This window comes from Hylaeus anthracinus, unplaced genomic scaffold (assembly GCF_026225885.1).
Source record: "Hylaeus anthracinus isolate JK02 unplaced genomic scaffold, UHH_iyHylAnth1.0_haploid 3, whole genome shotgun sequence".
NCBI classification, from domain to species: Eukaryota; Metazoa; Arthropoda; class Insecta; order Hymenoptera; family Colletidae; genus Hylaeus; species Hylaeus anthracinus.
This window is the reverse complement of record NW_026535284.1, coordinates 1,146,411-1,169,345: the sequence shown is the minus strand read 5'-3', so window position 1 is coordinate 1,169,345 and position 22,935 is coordinate 1,146,411. Positions and strand designations below refer to the sequence as shown.

The 22,935-nt window shown below is 36.3% G+C and overlaps 1 protein-coding gene across 1 annotated transcript in view; it reads left to right on the top strand.

The window, feature by feature from the left end:
- LOC128893691 (mucin-2-like) overlaps positions 1–22,935 on the top strand; it is a 37,350-nt gene that overhangs the window by 2,887 nt on the left and 11,528 nt on the right. The window contains exons 2-7 of the mRNA XM_054154845.1: positions 462–522; positions 17,220–17,402; positions 18,630–18,889; positions 18,976–19,230; positions 20,146–20,331; positions 20,848–21,109. Coding sequence (XP_054010820.1) covers positions 462–522; positions 17,220–17,402; positions 18,630–18,889; positions 18,976–19,230; positions 20,146–20,331; positions 20,848–21,109 — 1,207 coding nt within the window. The remainder of the gene's footprint in view (positions 1–461; positions 523–17,219; positions 17,403–18,629; positions 18,890–18,975; positions 19,231–20,145; positions 20,332–20,847; positions 21,110–22,935) is intronic.

Below are 22,935 nucleotides of genomic sequence, written 5' to 3'. Positions count from 1 at the left end.
CATCAATAATAGTGAAAAAAGTGAAATGATTTTTAACAATTTTAGATAATTTGCGTTTGTGTAGTAGCTTGCACTAGTTGTATAATTTCACGCAGTCCGAGTTAAAACCGTGAAAACCTGGGTAAACAATTTATAATGTGTCGTTCGTTTTCGTGTATAAACAAACCCAAAGAATCCCTCGCATGTACTGTTTACTCGACTCGCTTTGTTTCACTGTAAGTCGCATAATTCACGTTCGATTCGAAACCTCGCTATTCAAAACGACATAAATGTGACCTTTCGGCGTGCTATCACTTTCTCTGAATGAGAAATTTTGTGATGAACATCCGTTCACCATAAAGTTCCTTATATCTTTGTCAACAGCACTCGGATATAAGAAGAAGGCAAACGGCGCACATATGCGTCGATATCCTTGAAGAGGTTAAACACACTCGTCTCATAGCATCGCTTTTCCGTTTCAGGGGGCGCAAACAGTGTCGCTGTTCCTCTGCCTGGCCATTCTGCTCACGACGATCCAACACGGTGAGTGTTTCGTCAACAGTGTCTAGATGGAGTGAAATTTCGACGTTTCGAATCGGTATTAGAAACTTGAAACTGGCTGAGTGACTCATGGCATCATTGGTGGCCAATTACGTCTTTGATTACGATATACAGTTCCCCGCAGTTATGATTAGTAATAGTTCGGATTAATTCCTCGTGGATCACGAAACGATTACTCTATCGCAAAATTATCGAATTACCTCAAAGAAACAATTCTTTGCAAAATTAATGGGAGAATCGTTTGGAAGGAAACGATGGATTGGTAATACGAATTAATATTTATTATTGATTGCTCTGATTACACTTTCACTTTTTAATAAGCTTAATGCTGTATATAAGAGATAGAACAAACGAGTAGTAATAAACAATTGATATTGATAGATCTTTTCGTAGTAAATTCGACATTATTTCCTGTATTGTTCTTTGACGTAAAAATATCGCGTTATCTGTAACCGTTAATTACGCGAATAAAGAAGTAGGAAATTAATGGCTATAGGGGCGTTTATGCTGGGAATCCTGCACCTTCGTTGATTTTGGAGTTGGAGTGGTTGTGGAACATCTTCAGTAAATTCTAGACATTTGAAAAGGAATTCTTACGATGAGAATTCTTAGATTAGAGAAAATGTAGATAATAGTTTCATTTTCAATAATATTGATAAGAAGTTCTTGTGTAGGAACAGATACTTTCTGCATCCATGATAAGAAAATACTTAATTACTTTTACATCAATTTATACCGGGTGATTCACGAGAAACAGAACACCTAATTATCTCAGTTCGACCTAAAAATAGAAGAAAATATCAGAGGAAAAAGTGGTATTGTTTAAAGGGGCAAATATGAGGATACAAAAAAATTTCAGAAGTTTGTAATTTTTCAAGGTTTCTTGAAGGTTATCGGTAATTTTTGGATTACATTCTATATTTTCAACATCATAAGATTGTAGCTGACGTCAGGATGAGTACAACGATGTGTTACACTATGATCTTCAAATGACCTTAAACTGAGAAATTTCCGTCTGATCAACGAAAATGTAATTTCTTAAACCATTTCAGCACGTGTATACTGTTAATGGAAGGTAATTTCTAAGTATACAGAAACATGTTTATCAATAAGCTACAGGTATTTACTACCGAGTCAGTTATTGTCATTGAAGAATTCCGAATGTATCAGTTCATCGATATCAGTTTAACGATGCGTTATTCAAAGGAAGAGAATTCAAGGTTCAAGTCAAGGTCATTTGAAGGTCATAGTGTAACACATCGTTGTACTCGTCTTGACGTCAGCTACAATCTTATGATGTTGAAAATATAGGATGTAATCCAAAAATTACCGATAACCTTCAAAAAACCTTAAAAATTACATAATTCGGAAATTTTTTTTATATCCTCATATTTGCCCCCCTTAAGAGTACAACTTTTTTCTCTAACATTTTCTTCTATCTTTAAGTCGAACTGAGATAATTAGGTGTTTTGTATCTCGCGAATCACCTGGTATATATGTATGTACAATATACTATATTCATAAAATTTTTTGAAAATTCTTCTGGATTTCTCTATAAAATTATTCAAATTAATGAATCAATAAAAGTCCTGAGGTAACTATTTTTATATTTCTTTCGTCCTGTATTGTTCTTTGACGTCAGATTCCAGAAGGGTAGTTTTGAACACAGTCAAATTAGTGATCTGAAATTATCTGTATTATATGGTGGAGTCCCACTATACGAAAACGTCGCAAATTCATTGAAATGCCCTCGAGCGCAAATTTCCTCGCTACGTCACTGATTGTATTACTCTACCGTTGTTGTTGTTGTTGCTATTGAGTTATGGTTTGTAACAAACGGACACGTGGTGCAAGAGTGGCGATCGACGTTTTCAACGGTGTTTTCGCAAATTAAAAAGTAAGGCTATACTCTATGTAAGGCTATAAAGAATCGTAAAAGTTTTAGAGAAATCACAAACAAATGGATTTTTAATTTAACGTTTCTAGCGAAGATTTTCACAGATTAATTAGCTTGTACGTTTTATGAGAGCACGGAAAGCAACGGCTGAGTATTATTATTCTCGAACTGTTTTTGTGTCCCCAATCCACAATTGAAGTGGGTCTCGTAAGGTGCAACGCAACGCACGCTGTACATCGTCGAGATTAAAGTCGCGAGTGACCCATTTACGCCATGACCGAGTCTCTGGTATCTCCTCAACAATTTCTTTAGCCGGTGCACGCACAGATGCAGTTTCACTGGACATGGCATGTACCTCGGCCAGTGAAACGTATGCACCTTCATGGAGAAAACGGTCATGGCAAAAACGGGGCCCGTTCGTGGCGCAGTCGATCGAAAGGGATGAGGGTGGGGGAGGAGGGGCAGGGCCGACGCTAGAGTTACTAATCGCTACAATGCAACTTCTCATTAGAGCGCCCCCCTTCTAACTCAAATTAAGGGGGTCCACCTGTGTAACGTTTAATTTTCAAGGCAATTTTCAAGAATTTTTTGTAGGAAAAGTACTAGTGTAATTATGATAATTTTCTTTTTTATTTGGCAGATCGACGCTTTAATATTAATTTTTGATTTTTTATCAAAATATTTCGATATGTGGATGTTCCCAGACGGCGCACGGTAGGACGGACGAAACGGCTTTCGGCGATCAAAAATCGATTTTCGCGAATTCGAAAAATGGAAAAACTGTTTATGTACATCGATAGAGGATAAATTGCTGTTTAATGTAGTGCAATCTGTTTTTTGATATTTGCTTCCGTTTTGCTGTGGTGCGCATTCAAAGACAGTTGAAATTCAAGCATGCAAAACGCTTACGATATTACTCCTAACTTCAATATACGATTCTATAAAACTTTGCTCAGAAAGACGATATTCAAATGAATTATAATGTTTGCTAGAGTTGTATAGATAGTATTTAATGCATAAAGTAAGTCAAAATGTTAACAACTTTTTAAATAATTGGGTCTGCTTGGAGAGAAGTACATTTAAGTAAAATTGTAACTTTACGCATGGTTATAAAAAATTGACCGCACTTGTCCGAGGTTTAATTGCTATCACAGAAAAGGGTGAACCATCCTCCATCAGATTCTGCAAAGATCAGGTGCCCCTAGGTGCCCCATTTCGTGAAAATGGCAATTAAATTAGACTAAACACGTGTTGGCCGCAGTGCTTGATAATCGAAAAGCGGTACTAGATGCGATGGTTTGTCTGTCATACAGACTTTTTAATGGATTTCGCGAGAAGATAAATATATATACGAACTACTCATGATGACAAACTAAGTTGGAATGTAGAAAATTTTTAAATAATGGGGCTCGAGTCTAAAATAATACTAATATACGTTTGACGAAACTCTTAACTCTACTCATGATTATAAAAAATTGACCGCACTTGTCCAAGGTTTCATTGCTATCACTGGAAAGGGTGAACTATCCTCTATCAGATTCTCTAATGATTGGGTGCCCCTTTGTGCCCCTAAATACGTTTCTCTCATAGTTAATAACAGGTTTGAGTCGAATTTTGGTTAAATAACAATAAATATGTCAAACAAGTGAAAGATATTGAACGCGTTACACTTTATACGTGAATATTTGGACAACCTGTAGCTCAAATTGATTTATACTAATACAATTTAAGTATCATAGTATAGGGAATAAGTTCCTAAAATTTTATTAAAATATTTTCAAGAGAACCAAAGTTACGGATTTTTGATCAGCGAGAGTCGTTTTGTCCAACTGTGCGGCGCACAGTGGGCAAAATCGACCAAATCTGTGTAAAAATCGTAGAACTCTTGACAGAAATGAGATAGACCAATGATCCTTGGATGAAATTAAAGCTGAAATTTCACAGATTAAGGGAGAAATATAGAGAAAGTGATACGGGCAATGTTTGACCTTCAAAATTTAGGTTAAACTTCCATTTTTTCACCAAAATCTAGTTCAGCTCCTAGATCCAAATTTTTTTATAACTTGCCACACATGATTTCTTATAGATTTTGACATGCCATGACAATATTGATATCTGTATAAATATATATGATAATCAAGTAAGCATAAATAAGTTGACCATAAATATGGAAAAATGTATATTTAGAAAGATTGTGCGTCGAGCGATGACGAGATTTAAACCTAGGACACTATTACTATTGTACAGCATTATTTAGGATTAACATATTATTTTATTTATATTTATTATTTGATATTCTATATAAATAAATATTTATAGTAGTATTATTAAAATATTTGAACGAAAAAAAACACAATTTAAATCGATTTTTTCATTTAAGTCGCTTTTTTCTCAACTTCCTGAAATGCTAGACAAATTTCGCGGCCAGATTTGAATTCGGCATGTCAAGATCTATAAGAAGTCATGTGTGGCAAGTTATAAAAAAATTTGGATCTAGGAGCTGAACTAGATTTTGGTGAAAAAGTGGAAGTTTAACCTAAATTTTGAAGGTCAAACATTGCCCGCATCATTTTCTCTATATTTCTCCCTTAATCTGTGAAGTTTCAGCTTTAATTTCATCCAAGGATCATTGGTCTATCTCATTTCTGTCAAGAGTTCTACGATTTTTACACAGATTTGGTCGATTTCGCCCACTGTGCGGCGTTTGAACGAGACCACTTAAAAGTAAAAGAGTCATTCGGCGAGCAGGATTTGATCGTACTTGATCATTTGAAACAAAATAGTAAAAGAAACCTTTTTTATAATTACATTTTGAAGGTACTGGCGATAAGATATTCACAAAGTTTTGAAAATTGTTAATAGAGTGGCGTATAAACTAAAAAATGATATTTTAAGGTATCTTTTCCCCTATCTAATGGCTAATAGACGTTGGAAAAAAATTTTGTTAGCATGAATCTCGCCGCCAGTACCACCAATTACGTTTAAAAATTGTAGAAAAAAAATTTGGTCCCGATTCATGTAATGGATTTTGCGCAATCCTGCATCTTAAGCAGAATTTTATAAAATGCTTCTGTGACTGTCATTGTAATATCTCCTAGATGATAAATATGTAGAAAAAACATTATTGATTTTTTGAAAGTCTTACACAGGTGGATCCTCTTAAGGGGGTATTCTAGTCTGGAACTTTCAAAATATAGATTCGTTTTGCATTTTATCAAAGTGTATATCTTTAAAAATACATCTGCCAAAGAATTTTGTGGAATTCGGAAAATTAACGAAGTCAGGGACGGCTAAACAGAACGGTGTCGCAACGACGTTATCATCTGTAGTTCGTTTGGATAATGCATTTTAAATTTCTTTGCAAATTTTACTACAACGTCTTTGTTGGTAATGTGTAAAATGTGCAAACGTGACATTCATTTTCAACGAAAAGGTTATTTAACATAATTTAATATAAAGGAAATAGAAATTTAATATATTACTGAATATCATTTAATATAAATGAAATAGAAATTATTTCATACTTTTTAGTGCAATTTTAATATTTTTTCGAAGTCGGTTATAGTTTTTCCAAAAATTATTTTATCTACAAGCAAGTAAGCGAGCATTGAATTTTAATAGTAATCGTAAGTATATGTATTTGGTACGAAAAACTTTAACCGCGATGTCCTCGCAACCATATTTCTTTAAATGGTTGCCATGATATCTCGAGTTCTAGTTAACCGAATGACTTTAAATTTTGAGTGATTCTTAGGTACATATGCTTTTATCGCCCGGATCGCAATTTTCAAAATCTGATTATTCTAAATATATTTTTTTTAATGTAACAAGAACAAAAAAAAAAGTACAAGGAATCGACGTTCAAACTTTAAAGTGCTGCCATTTCTTGAATTTTCAACATTTCATAATTAATTTGTTTCGGGCTATAGTGACGCTAATATCAATGAAGATGTTTTTTTATTTTTTCATTTCGAATAAGCAGAACGCCTGGAATCGTGGAGAGACTGTACGAGATCACTTATACTACGTTTAATTTCGATTATTTTTACCTGCATAAGATTATTAAGATTATACTTTATTTCTTACAAATACATGGCTAATACAGTTCATGCTTTATAACAAAAGCGATAAACAAATTTAATTTGTCGAGAATTAAAGTAACGAGCGGCCCTCTAATTAGTAACGTTATCGCGATTACATTAATGCATCGTGAACGTGACAAAAGAACAAACATAGTCGTTCGTTCCGCTTTACAATGCATTGGCAGTACGATTTGAATCCAACAAAGATTGTGTATGTTCTTAAAATGTGAATAAGTACATGTGCAAAATACTTTATAAAAATTCCTTATAGATTAAAAAGAAATCCTCAAAAGGACTAAAAATTGTCGCTCTAGACTGGAATACTCCCTTTAGGGCCTCGTAGAAAATTGAAGATATAATTTAAGAATAAGAATAGAAAATAACTATGATACCAGACTTATAGGAGTCTCAGAATGCTGAAAAGAGTGGATCGTCGAACTTTGTGTTTATGTGAGAGTTGGTTTTGGTATGCGTGGAAAGTGAGTTAGATTGGTATGCATATGAGGAAAAAACGTTAGAATGAATCAAGTTAAAAAAAAGCATGTGCGTGGCATTAATGATGTCTTAATATTTTAATCAATTATTAAATATATTAATCACAAAAAGTGTCCAAATTTGTTCCAGCTTCCCACAGTGTACACATATTTCAAGAAGATTAAAATATTTACTTATCAAGATACGATACTCGCTGGTTTCTTTATTAATTTTGTACTCCTTCATTACCGAAGCACTAGCATGCGTCGTTTGTTTCTAAGCTAAGCCGGCCCTGGAGTAGAAGCGGTCGAAAGTAACATTGTCAGCGCAAATGTTTAAGGAGATCATTCTCGTCAAGTTTCTACCTCTGCGTCTCGTAATCGATACAGTAACCGTTTCCGGGATTTAAAAAGAAACGAAATGACTATAATTGACGCAACGAGCGAACGTGGTAAAGGTGAGATCGTGATCTATCGCGAACGTGAACGCTCGGAGAATGATGGAATTTGTTCGAAACGGATTATAAAATTCCTCGTATCCTGCGAGGCGATAAGCGAGAGTACGAATCGTTCGAGACTGTTCGAGCTCAACGTATAAACGCTTCCAGCCATAAGCGATCGATTCGAGATTCGATAACGATAGAACGATATAACTCGAACTAAAAAGCGTGAAGAGTTTCTTTTCAAAGAACTGAGATAGAACTGAATAAAAGTACGTTTGCTATCTTTATTTTATTGTTTATAAAATTTTAAGGCCGAAATTGCAATATCAGGCCTTGGAGTCGCATCCGCCAAAGTGTAACGAATATACTAAAACCAGAATTATTAGAAAATATTACTTCTATGCTTCAATATCATTGCAAAAAATCGTGCTACCCTAATCGTCCTGTCCTCGTCTCTCCTGCAATTTTTGTATCGCCCTCTCTGTCCTTACCCTCTGCGCACCCTTAAATTGTTAACAAAACTCCTATACTGCAATGTATGCGTCCAGAGCTGCGTGGCAGGCTGCACTTTACTTTGGCGGACCTAAAATTTTTAAGTTTCTTTTACATAATCCTGTAGATTTTGTCGAGAAAAATCCGGAAATGCTAGTTTTACAGCGAGGAATCCACTAGTTCACAAGTTATGAGCAGTTAAAAGTGGCATTTGACTGACACTTTCGACGCCATATTGTCTTGTAGCCATACCCTGTCGGTAAAACAGATTCTCGGTGGTGGCGGACTACATTATGTACTACTTTTATATTATTATGCCTATTTTTAAAAACTGCCATATTTCGAATTAACAGAGTTGGTTTGGGCCTATATTTTCGGGATTTTTTCTAGAGTACGAATTCAATTTTTGAATTGCCTGTCAAATACGATAAAATTGTTCATCTTTAACTGCTCACAACTTCTAAACCAGTGGATTCCTCGCCTGAAAACTAGCATTTTTGGATTCCACTCGCCGAAATCTACAGGCTTATGTAACAAAAATTTAAAAATTTTAGGTCCGCCAAAGTAAGGTTTAACCGCGTGACATCCCCAACGACACATTTAATTTATTAATAAATATGAAGAATAGAGGTAGCTTATGTTACCCTTCAAAATCCGTGTATAAAATGTGCCGTATTTGCAAAAAAATGATTCGAGACTATAACTGCAAGCACACCAATACCAACGTCCTTAGGAACCTTTTACGGTAAATAGTTCGTCGCATTTTGGACTGCGATAGTTTTATGGCAGGGTCAGGACGACCAATCGGATTCCTGATGAATGCCAGGCGACCACTATGGGCGGCCGGCCGGCGAGAGATGATACCTCGGCACTAAGTATCGAGTGACGAAGGTCTGTTTGTTTATATCTAACAGATGTGTCGATTGGCAAGCAATCCGACGTTGCATTGCCTAAAAGTATAAAGACGTTGTCCTAGAGGATCTGGCCACGGAGTGGGAAAGGCATTGCCTTTTGGTAAGAGAACTGTGAGGAACAGCACGGCACTTACCCCAGAACCGTCGTAGGACAAAGTCTGATTCTAACATATATGTCATATGTGTATATATTATCTATAAGTATTCCAAAATCATCTAAAGTGATTTATAGTATTTACAGATTTGCGATACGTATTGTCTATACTTACAGCAACCGTCGCTGAAGTCAACTCGGAGTTTGGCTCTGGCTCCTGCGCACTCTTAATCCTATAATGCCATCGGTAATAAAGACAATATACTCGATGTAGATTGTGGAGTGAAGGTAGACATTAGTATACATATCGATAGAATTATATGTATAGCAAAAGTAGCGGTCCAAAGAAAAAATTCGTTGCTTAAGAATATTGAATTCTGAATGTTTCCTGAAGTACTGTACATCGAGTACCTAAAAGAGGTCCCATCGATGTCAGATAGAATTGAAAGTCTTCTAAATTTTTAAAAAGATATCAAGTTGCTCGATTCGAGTATGATTAGAGTATAATTCTATTTCATACCAACTCAAAAGTCCGAATTATATTCCGCAGTTTATAACCTTGACTATAACAATGATTATAATGTCCCGTTACAAAAAATTACATGCAAATAATAATATCATTAACTCGAAGCGACTCTGCAATCATTGCATTATTCTTTTCTCGTGACAAGCAACCAACGACCGTACTTTCGCATTATGCTCCTGTATAATTTCCACAAACTGCTGTATATTTATTTTCAAATTCTATTTTCTGTTTGTTAGGGTTTGAGGTGCGCAAATTACTTTAAGAAATGTACGAGAAAATAAAGAATACAGGGTATCCCAAAAATGTTGGAAGTCGTTGAAAGGGGTGGTTCGGGAGGTGATTTGAAACAACTTTTTCCTTAGCGAAAATATTGTCCGAGGCTTCGTTGAGGACATATTAACGGAAAAAATGGACCAATCAGAGCGCGAGTATACCGTTGGAGCGGCCGCGGTAGCGAATGAGCGCGACTGCCTAGCGCGTAGCCTATCCTCAACCGGCATACTCGAGCTCTGATTGGTCGGGGTTTTCTATTAATATCTTCTTAACGAACCCTCGGACAACATTTTCGCTAAGGAAAAAGTTGTTTCAAATCACCTCCCGAACCACCCCTTTCAAGGTGTTACAACAGTTTTGGGACACCATGTATATATATTATGTCAATTAAACGTGCTTTACATGGTGATAACAAAAGAATGAAGGTAAGTAGTTTTAAACAAAAATCGCCTAGATGGCATGGCAGTGGAGGTCGGGAATACCAATCTACTACAGTAAAAAATAAATGATCCCAACAATATTCGCAAGGAATTCACCCCGCAGCTCTAATAAACAAATAACTGCTAATTTCTCTAAATGAGAGATCTTGGTACCATAAGTAATAGCGTGGAAGATGTTATTAACCGCAGGGAACGCATGCGAATGAAAAAGAATAATGTAGATTATTGTCTGTGTATTGTTGGCGGGCTAGACCGCAATGTCGGCCAGATACGACAAGAATTCTAGGTTTGCGGCCAACTAATGCCCCTCTTACCGATATTATCTCTCGTATTATGCGCTACTCTTAACTCCATTACCGTCACGATATAACGCGAAAGTATTTCAAACGTGCGCCAATACGGTGAAAGAGAATCTCGGTGGTTTTTATATCGCAGTCGATCATTCCCACGACTACTGGCCCTCCGATCCAGTAATTCTAACCTTGTCCAACCCATGTTACAGTTTGCAACAGTGATGGCAAAACAAATCACACGCATCAAATTTGACACGTGACAAAATTTCATCGTTGCACTCTATTTGTTTACATTAAACAGAAATTAATGTAATTCATTTGTTAGTCGTGAAGGTCAAATTAATATTATAGAGAAAGTGTTATTCCTAGACGATGTACCTAGGAACACTTTTAATTTTCCAGTTAATCGCAGCTATCTAGCGGCAATTATTAGAAATTTATTAATAGTTTGTCACCAGAGTGTCTACCCAATTTTTGTTTTAAGTACCCTAGTAGCAACTATTGTTGGCATTTTGATGGGCCATTGACGTAATATCGGTTGGCCAACGGTTAGGATTGTCGCCATTTTCTTCAACTGAGCCAACGATCACACCCAATCTAAGCCCCAGGTTACATTCAATATAAAGGCCCAAATGAACATTTCTTTCCGTAGGGCCAACTCTTGACTAGCTACAATAAACCAACAGTAGGCAGACAATTGGCTCTACTACACTTCAATAAAACAGCTTTCAGAATGTTTTTTGGAGATTATTTCTTTTACCTTAATTGAATAATAACATTGAAATAAAAACCAATTTGTATATTTGAAAAATATTTTATTTGAAATTTTGTTATGTTAGTCTTTTATTCAACTTTTGGATGTGTAACGTTCATTAACGGGCATTATCCCCCCTTCTAAAGCTTTATTAAATTTTGCCATTAATTTCTATGGAGGCCACATGCATTCTTTTTTTAAAGACGTAAGCCACTCCGATCGTACAACACTAACACTTCCATTGTCACCATCTTGAGTTGCTTCAAATTCAATTACTTTGTACATTATGTAAAAATAAAATAGAACAAATATTATGTACGAAGCGCGTCTAATCGTGATAAATGCACGCGTTCAACTGCATTAGTGCCTTGTCGCTTCCTACCGTCGCCTTCGTCGATCAGTTTTTTGTTTTATAACCGTCGTTGTTAAGAACAAAAATTCATATTAATTAAAAATGTATATTAAATAGAACGCAATAAAACAATACGCATTACTGTTGTAGGAACGGATCTTTCACTTTCCATATTAAATGACCACTTACCTGCTTTATATTAGAACGGATCATCAAACGGACTGCAAGACGCCATGCATCTGCAGTGCAGATTCTGCACATAATATACATATAACAGTCATTTCACCTTTAACTCGAAAAATAAAACACTCGCGTTGCGAATTATATTCGTAATTCGCTGGCTTTGACTGGCTTCACGCACATCATTTTCAATCATTATTTGTGCTTTATTGTAAATGTCAATGCGTAACATAAAATACAGAAATGGATAACAAAAATTAACTGTCTGGTGACAACGGTGCCCGCCCAGAATCACATTGATTAAAAATTAAAAGAAACAAGAGTCGAAAGACTCGCCCTGTCGTTGTGAGGGCAACAAAGCTTTTCATTTGTTTTCATTTTTGCTTTGTGAAATTAAAGTAAACAAATTTGATGAATAATCAATGAATAAAGTTCAATAGACTGTACATAACAAAACTTCAGTGGGCCAACTATGGCCCAACGATAGAAAACCGCGAGTATTATTCATAAATAAGAATAGAAAGAACTCATTTTAGAATATAACAACAGGTTGTTGTTTGTAACAAGATTTCCACGACGTCTAAGGACAACGTTTAAGCGTTGGCGTGCTTTGATTGGTCCGACGTAGTATTATTGTTGCAAGTTTTTTGTTAATTAACCAACAATACTAATTGTTAGCCCAACATTGGGTATTTTGTAGGAAAATTGTCATAATCCTTTTAACGTAGGCCCTTATTTGGACATTTGTAGGCAAAAGAACTAACTATATCCCAACTGATTCCCAACTATTGGAAACTGTTGGTCAACCATAAATGCTACTAGAGTAGTATTTGGTTAATGTTGTGATGGTGGTACATAGTTAAAGTATTAATTACTATTGCATATGGAGCATTCCACGCTAAATCGGACGGTTTGAACAATTTTTTATTTTTTATTTTCTTAATTTTTTGGTATTTATTATTACCCCTCAAAAGAAGCTTCCTGGTCAATTTTGAGATTTTTCTGATCGATGGTTCAAAAAATATCGAATTTAGAAAACAACACTCTTTTTTTGGTTTTATGCTCATAACTTTCTTAATAATGGTCGACATTCAATTATTCTTTCTTCAAAATTTTCGTTTTTAGATGGCATTTATAGAAAAAAATACAAAAAGAAATATTTAAAGTGTTTTTAATCGAGATATTTCAAATTTAAAACTGTGTGTATCCTTCGATTTTATTGAAAATTTTCTATTTGAAACTTCTATTCATCCTGCAACTTTTAAGCTTGGTCCGGTAGTGGGCCTTCCATAATTACTATTTTTTTCCTATTTTTAAAAATTAAAAAACTTTTTTTTCGTTATAAATTCTTATCAGTACCGATATTTGACACTGTATATTTTTTTTTTACTTATTATAAGTTAATTTCGATATTTTCTTGTTCTGAGTAGGGATTTAAAAGTTGTAGGAAGACTCGCGGCATCTGTCCCTATAGTAGGGAAAACAGGAGGTGCCACAACACACCAAAATTATCCATTTTGAGTAAACAGGTAAACCAGTAGATACCAAAATGAAAGTAGTAACCCGTTTTTGGACCAATTCTTCTAATATATATTTTTTGGTTTTAGTTTATTACAATTCTATTTAATTAATTTATTATTATGTCAACCTATCAAATGCATTATTATATAAACGTTATATATCATAAGTGGTTCAGCAAAAGTCCAATAAAGTTTATTTCATTTTAAAAGGATAAATAAAATCAATAATAATTATATCTACATAATGGTACCTTGACATTTACAGTCTTCACGGTGATGAACGTGACATTCAATGTCACTGCGGTTCGCAAGCCGCTGCTTCACATCACGTGAAAACAGACCTCGAGACTTGCACGAGAAAAGGAGGCGTCACGTGTAACAGAAACAGTTAAGAGAAAGCAAAAACAACGTGTTCTTATTAAACAAAAAAACGGTCACAATCGAAAAGATGTGTCGTTAGCTGAAAACCACTAACGTCACCATTTCCATATAATTTACTAAAGTATAGCGTAGTGGATAGTAGAATGTGGAGTTTTCAATGTCACGTGGGTGGTGAGGGTCAGGAACGATCTTGTTAATTCTCGGCTCGATTTTTACATTGCCATCGGACGGCCTCGATTCGCTCGATCGGTGAAAGCACCGAGGGTTACTCTCTGATCGAAAGTGCGCGTCCGCAGAGATCTCGCAAGGTGACCGGCAAATTCATTCGACAAGTGAATGAACGTGTGTGAAAATAAAAGAGAAGCCGTCACGCACCACCGTACGGTTCATTAATCTTCTCTTTGTATTTATTATCAGACGATTAAGAATAGATGTAATTAAACTGAATAAAAATGAAAAATACTATACTATATGTGATTGAGAAGAGTGACGTAAATCAAACATTCACTCGTGTGCGTTCTAGATTCTCATTTTTACTTGGATGTATCCATGAAGACTGTATAAGGAGATCCAACTCCATACGAAAGTTACTAGAAAACTGTTAGCAAAATCCCGAGCTTGAAGTTATGAATATTTCTACCACTCGCGGCGCTAGTGTACACAGACTACGGTATATATATGTCATATGTGTATGTATTATCATATACAGGGTGTCCCAAAAATGTTGTAACACCTTGAAAGGGGTGGTTCTGAAGGTGATTTGAAACAACTTTTTCCTTAGCGAAAATGTTGTCCGAGGCTTCGTTGAGGAGATATTAATGGAAAACACTGACCAATCAGAGCGTGCGTATACTGTTGGAGCGGCCGCGGTACCGTAGGTTACGCGCTAAGCGGTCGCGCTCATACGCTACCGCGGACGCTCCAACGGTATACGCACGCTCTGATTGGTCAGTGTTTTTCGTTAATATCTCCTCAACGAAGCCTCGGACTTCAAATCGCCTCTCGAACCACCTATTTCAAGGACCTCCAACATTTTTGGGACACCCTGTATATATATATGATAATACATACACATATGGCATATACATATATATCGTAGTCTATGCTCACTTGCGCCGCGAGTGGTAAAAATATTCATAACTTCAAGCTCGAGATTTTGATAACACTTCTACACTACATAGTTGGAACTCCTCATACAGTGCACTGACCCACTTATTGAATTTATTTCGTTCAGATATCGCATGCTAATAAAAAAAAAGGACGAAAGACAGCTAAGGTAATGGCTAATTTCATTGACCACTGTTTTCACAAATGTGTTCAACGTTGCACAAATTGGCATAGTATTAGCAAAGTACTTATTCCGTCGCTTTATTTAATGGAAGATTTTAACAAAATGTCTTCATTGTTTTTTGATTAAATAGCCTATTTCGTTTTAAATTGACCACGCCAATTTTACGAAAATTTTGTAACTTTAATTTTGTAATTTTGCAATTTTTTCAATTTAAATCAAAGTGCAATTTAGGAAGTTACAGCAACTTTGATATGTTCTAAGAAGCGATATTATGAACCGTTAAAAAAAAAGTTAAAATTATTGACCACGCAGTTACTAAAATATAGTTCATTAAAATCTGAAACTTACCGTAGAAAAGATGCATAATAACAGTCAGCGTTGTTGCCACAATTATTTTTCGAGTATTACGAATGTGTGTGAGAGCAGTAAGAGCGTATTTTACAAAAGTTTTCAATTATACTTTAGAACGTGACTATCTCGAAACAACTACCTCGTAGGCACCACTTTGGATCCACGATGTGTTTGTGGGGTTAGAACAGTTGAACCAACTAAACCCCATATTACTAGACTAGGGAATTCAGCACCTAGGGATTTCCCGCATTCGTAACATAAAAGCAGTGATGGGCAAAACATTAGGCTTCGAATGAATGTAAAGTTTACTGATATGTTTGTCTCGTTTCATCTTTTGAACATTTTTCTGTTATTGTTATTTGTTATTAAAGTCTTCGTTGTTTATTTGCGTCTTGATTTGTATATAGTTAATGGTCCTTGTAGGGTATCCTAAGTACGAAAATCCTACATGTTCTAAATGTGTTCAATAAAAGACAAATATGGATAAACTTGAGTAAGGAAGTGTAAAAAAACAATGTATTTATATGATAACCCAAAGAATATGTATAATTTTGTACCACATATTGGTGCGATGAGTGACTGAAGATCGCTCGCACCTTAAATAAATAAAGTATAAAGTATAAATGTGTTTGCAAAAGATATTTTAGTAGATCTAAAAGAAGAATTTTGGAATAAGTTCAAAGAAAAGGCAATGGAAATAGGAAGAGAGAAGGGAGCTCTCTTTATGAGAGAAATAGGACCAAATCACAAGAGAGCAAGATATAAACCTTAGATTATAGTGGTTACACCTGATCCTTGAGATCGTCCTTATTGTTGATCTGTCTAATTTATCTTTGTATTTTATAAACCAAGACCATTGCTTCCAAGGAAAGGGATAGTGGAAGATTCAACTTGTCCATGTGGCCAGGAAGATGAAGACATAGATCACATCTTATTTGAATGTGGTTTGTACAATGTTGAACGAAGCACAATATGGACAAAACATCAAAAAGAAATTGAGAAAGTGGGGAAGTCAGCAATCGAGTTAATAAAACTACATAAGGTTAAAGTATATAAAACCTTGAACACATTTCTAAAAGATATCAATAAGATATTATAAGAAAAATCAACAAATGGAAAAGAAAAAGTATCGGATAATCGGAAGGAGAAAAATAATACTTCGTTAAGAATGAAGACTTAATAAACCAAAACTCAAAAGTACAATAAAAGTTCCTATTAAGAAAAAAAAAACCGAGTAGGTTAAGCTACATACAGTATTATACATGTACATTATGAATAAAAAGAGAGCTCAATATGAAGACTGAGGATTATTAAGTTGTAAGGAAAAAGTATATGTAAAAGTATATATCTCTTTAAAAGGTTCTATTTTTGTTTGTTATACAATAAAATATATATATACATATATTATATACAATGTATAATATACGAGTTACTATTCCTACATAAAGTTTATTAGCAAACTATAGTAAAGAGTATGACAACCTCGACTTACAAATTAAAAAGTTGATTGTTTTTATTTTCCTTATTGCGATTAAAGTTAAGTAGTGCGAAATACTTCTACGAATGTACGCATTTTAATTTAATAAACAAACAAACAATAAATGCGTTCGCCATCTAACGAAGGCGTAACCAACTAATACGATATCTAGATGCAAACTATACGGCAAAATTATATTGTTTTTATACCGCAAGTCGACCCAAATACAACCACATAACTTCTACTCATCAAAGATAATTCTATATCTGTGAATTGATGTCTCTAGTTTGGTCTCAAATGCCAGGTCTAGTCTCATGGGGCGATTTATTATGAGACAAATTGATAAATATTTTTTTTTTTCTAAAGTCACTTAAAAAATAATAAAACAGAACAAGCAGTATCCATGTAGTCCATACGGAAAATGAACACCTTTCTTTTTTGTTTAGGAAATGCCGAGCGAAAAGTCGTGTGTTACTACACAAACTGGTCCATCTATCGGCCGGGAACTGCGAAGTTCTCGCCGCAGAATATTAACCCGTACTTGTGTACTCACTTGATCTATGCTTTCGGCGGCTTCACCAAGGACAACGCTTTGAAGCCCTTCGACAAATATCAGGACATCGAAAAAGGTATAAATATGAACGATAAGAATCACTAGAAAGTCGTATTGAATACGGAGAGCACCTGTTGGTAAAACAGTACTTCGTCATAGAATACAGGAGGTTTTCTGTCGATAGAACAGATCCCTATTACTAGTGATTCTATTTTTGATGGGCAAAACCCTAGGCTTCGAATAAATCTGAAGTTTGCTGATATGCTTGTCTCGTTTCCTCTTTTGAACATTTTCCAAAGAGGTGAACAAGACAAACACATCGGCAAACTTCAGATTTATTCGAAGCCTAGGGTTTTGCTATCTCTGTTCTATTTTACTGGTACAATATATATTTTTTTATTGCTTTTATTAAAGTAATTGGTCATAAATCTGACCTTCTCACTATTTCGTTACATTAAATACGTACACTTACAGTACATAAAATCTGTACATATATCAACATTTTCAGACTTTTACGTTGCAAAGTTGTACATTATTAATTTTCTTACATCCTACTTATAAACTAATTATCATTTTTCTTTATTTTATGAAAGTGTGTCCGGATTTATGTTATCTGTCCGCTTTAAATCTAATTGGTAATCTATTAATAAGTATGTATAACAAAATATATTTGAGTTTGTGTTTGCCCTATTTCTGTCTTAGATTAGACATTTGTATTAAACAAAATAAAATATACATCTTTCTTTTCTTATTCTGTTAACGACTTAACAATTAATTGTTATACCTAGGTAGAATATATATTTTACTTATTTTTACTAACTTACAACTGGTAAATGACCAGACCCTTATTACCATAAAAGTTTTTAATACTATCTAGCAGTGCCATAATGAACTATAGTAGTCAGAAGCATAACGTAGGTTACATTAATTTTAAATAGTATTTTGTAATAAAATACGTCTAATTTAATTATTTTAAAAATTAGTTTAAGTTGAAGAAAATAATCTTAATAATTTGATCGACTCTAAACACAAATATTTGGTCAATTGTCTTGTAAAAATATATTTTACCAATTAATTAACCAAATACTTTACCGGTAAACGACCGGACAATTGTCCGTCTGAATCGTTCGTTATTACAGCGTATAGAATATACTGCTGTCGGTAAAATAGCACGTTCCTTTAGAATACATGACATACACGTTCGGTAAAACAGCACGTTCCCTTAGAATACATGACATACACGATCGGTAAAAGTAAACAAATGCTGGGTAAATAAAAACTTAAACTGGCGATATTTTCGCAGGTGGATACGCCAAGTTTACCGGCTTGAAAACATATAACAAGAACCTGAAGACCTTACTAGCTGTCGGTGGCTGGAACGAAGGTTCCAGCAGGTTTTCTCCAATGGTGGCCGACCGCGAGAGGAGACGAGAATTCGTGAAGAATTCGATCAAGTTCCTTCGAAAAAATCACTTCGACGGCCTCGATCTTGACTGGGAGTACCCTGCCTTCAGAGACGGTGGAAAGCCTCGAGACAAGGACAATTACGCCAATTTGGTGCAGGTAGAGTTGTTCCCCTTGTTATCGTAATACCTTATATCGATAAGTAATCTTATGTCTATAAATAGGTATTTTAATTATCCTTGCAGGAGCTCAGAGAGGAGTTCGACAGGGAGTCCTCAAAGACCGGAAGACCAAGACTGCTGTTGTCGTTGGCGATGCCAGCCGGTATCGAGTACATCGACAAAGGCTATGACGTACCCAGGTTGAACGAGTATTTGGACTTTATTAATCTTCTCTCGTACGATTATCACTCGTCCTACGAGCCGGCAGTGAATCATCACGCCCCTTTGTATCCCTTGGAAGAGGACAACGAGTACAACTATGACAGCGAATTGACGATTGTAAGATGTTAACATGGCTATATACAGGGTGTCCCAGAATTAGTGTCAGAACCGAAAATGAAGGGTAGCTGAGACGATCCTGAACCACAATTTCCTTTGCAAAAATATCAGATGGTGCTCCGTTTTTGAATTATTAACGAAAATTCACCGACCAATCATATCATGTAAGATGTTTACATTATATATATACCGCACGCCCAGAATTGGCAGTGATTTCCGTCAGTGGGGTGCGGAGAAATCTGTCGCATGGTAGCGAGCAGGAGGCGTATAGCGCAGTGATGGACATTCGTGGGATTTTTCCTTCGAGGAATTCCTTTCTGCGCATGCGTAAGCTGACGTCACAGCTACATGTCGTCTGTTACCATACATGTATTCGAACCGCCAGAGGAGGTGCATTTAAGGGGCCTGTGCAATTTTCTCGCGTTTTTAACGGACAAATTAAGTACAAGAGTGTTAGTGTTCGTGAGTGTAATATTAGAGAAAATTAAAAAAAAATGATAATAAACAGCAGCCGTTCACGTCAGGAATCATCGAGGAAAAGAAGAGGACATTATATTTTGTTCCTTACTGGGATCCAATGGTACCCTAAATTCTAAGTAAGTGTATACAACAGTGAAGACTGCAACGATCGCTGCAATGCGCATGATCAGGAAAAATCTCACGAATGTCCATCATTGGTATAGCGCGTAGTGGGTACACCACGTGGTATCACGAGTTTCTCACTGCCAACTCTGGGCATGCGGCGAGTAAACATTGCTAGACAAAACAGTTGAGTGTAAATCACGAAACGAATTTTTGGGACAACCTAATATTTAGCGTAGCCTCGGGGATGCCTTCATCGCTGCTCTGGCAGCGTTAGTAATAGGGAGAACAAGCTTTTCTCGATCCATTGTAGTAAATTTGAAAACTTTTCAGGATTATACGATCGAGTACCTACTGAAGAAGGGTGCCTCACCAGAAAAGATCATTTTAGGCATCCCAACGTACGGACGATCTTACACGCTCTTCAACGAGGACGCAACCGATTTAGGATCACCGGCAGATGGCCCTGGAGTCGAGGGTGACGCTACTCGAGAGAAGGGCTATCTAGCTTATTACGAGGTCAGTTTTTAATTGGAATTGGTTGCATACTAATATGGTATCGTGAAAATGCGGAGCGACTATTTGTACGAATAAAAGTGTTAAGGGCCGATCGATGATATGAAGATTTAAAGAATGGTTATACTTATACTGTGGTACCATCGTCACCTGTATCACGCGAACATATTTTTAATAGCTTCCACATTATCCACTTATTTTTAAAGCTGGTACTCTGGAATTCCCTTAAGGGGGCACTACACGTTGTGTTCGGTGTCGGTTTTAGCAATATTGGCGCCATGGTCAGTAATCGACGGTGGTGCAGCGTCATGTAGCGAAGTTTTATATGATTTAAACGTATGACCTGCAAAGTGGCGAATGTATATAATGCCGTAAGCTTAGCCGTATTAAATGCAATGTTATATGAACCTCTTAGGGGGATATTTCGACAACGGTGTGATTCATTCGAGATACCGAATGATGAATTCATCAAATGAATAAATATATGTAATTAATTATTCGAGCACGCACCTTAATCAGATTTGCGAGAGCCTCGCAGCCTCGGACGACTGGGAAGTGGTACAGCCGAATTCTAATGCGATGGGCCCCTACGCGTTCAAAGGAGACCAGTGGGTGGGCTACGATGACGAAAACATAGTACGACTGAAAGCCAAATACGCGAACGAGAAGCACTTGGGTGGAATTATGTTCTGGACGATCGACAATGACGACTTCCGCGGCAAATGCCACGACCGGCCATACCCGTTAATAGAAGCGGCCAAAGAGGTTCTTTTAACCGACAGCACGTAAGAATACCTAAATCGCGAACCTCCTACGCTAGATATCAAAAGTATACGAACGCTTGAATTTTAGAGGTTACAGTATCATAAGGTATTTAGTTGTTCCATGGATTTATTTAATGCAGGATTTTAACAAAACTTTACTTGATTGTTATTCGACTATGACCTTGATTTTGACATATGTTGTCAACGGCACCCTCCTGAGTAACTTTTTCTAGTAACTTAACCGTCGCTTACTGCTTATTAAAAAGTTACTAACAAAAAAGGTCGTAAGTTAGGTTAGGTTATACATATGAACACGCTATACAGGGTGTCCCAAAAATGTTGTAACACCTGGAAAGGGGTGGTTCGGGAGGTGATTGGAAACAACTTTTTCCTTAGCGAAAATGTTGTAGGAGGCTTCGTTAAAGAGATATTAACAGAAAACCCCGACCAATCAGAGCCCGCGTATACCGTTGGAGCGCCCGCGATAGCGTACGAGAGCGGCCGCTTAGCGCATAACGTTCGTTACCACGGCCGCTCCAACGGTATACGCGGGCTCTGATTGGTCGGGGTTTTCTGTTAATATCTCTTTAACGAAGCCTCCTACAACATTTTCGCTAAGGAAAAAGTTGTTTCAAATCACCTCCCGAACCACCTTTTTGAAGGTGTTACAACATTTTTGGGACACCCTGTATATAACATATTGTTGCATACTTTTACTTCTGAAATTTTTTAAAAGATACAAACAATCGGATTATCACTCGCCAAATTAATATTGAGTGATTGATTCAAATGGATCGAATTTACGGAGTGCGTGCGTTTCGTCTCGGAATTGTCAGTAGATTCATCGGTAGGACTGCATCTGACAATTCCTGCCCTAGACGCGTTGTTTTTTTGATGTATGAATTTCGAAATCGTGACGATTGGTTGAGTCTCGATATTACGACTCTTTTTCGACCAACGCACGTCGAGAACGATAAATAATTGGTTGAGTTCCGTGTTGAACTCTATTCGACCAATCATTAGTAATTCGATACATCAATTGGCTGAATCCAAAGATTATTCGGCACTATTCGACTGATTGATTATGGAAAACGAAGATGGTTGACGAAGTCTCGATGATCGAACTCAGTCAATCAATCTTACGTTGAATGCTGTACAATCAGAATAAGCCGAATATCAAGGATTCTAACGACCAATTGATACGTGATTTTAATTCAGGACCGTGTCTGATATCGCGTTCATTTACCTTAACACGAAAACTTTTTGATCAGAACCGTGGTCTAATAAGCTCGATCGTTTTCGGTCAAAGGTTTTTGAAAAACTGAACAACTGCAGCTCGATTCGATTATTTCGTTGACCCCTCTTGAGAAAAGTGGAGGAAATCGAGTGAATTGCATTCAAGTATGCGGGGAACCCTGTCAATGGGTTAAGACAAATGAATTCAACATGAATGAAACGAGAAATATATTAATTCTGTCTTTCTCTGGTTAGCCGTGTCAACGTCTAATCGATATATTGATTTTTCGGAACAGCTGATTCGTCGCTATTTGGTTAACGACAGGCTCTCGAAATCAAGGATCAAGACGGTTGAACGACTCTGTGTGAAACAGAACAATATAAAAACACACTATAACGGTTTAAACTTATTCCAAGAGCTTGTAAAAGAAAAATGGGGCTTCGGGGGTTTGCCCCCAATGGGGCGGAGCCCCCAACAATGAGTACTGCAGCGCACCACGCGAATGTGTACAGAGTTAGCCTGAGAGGTGTTGATAGTTTCGCGGGGGTCAAGAGGACGGAGTCTCTTGGCTCCGGCAGGGGGTCTAGGAGGGGGGGTCAGCCCCCC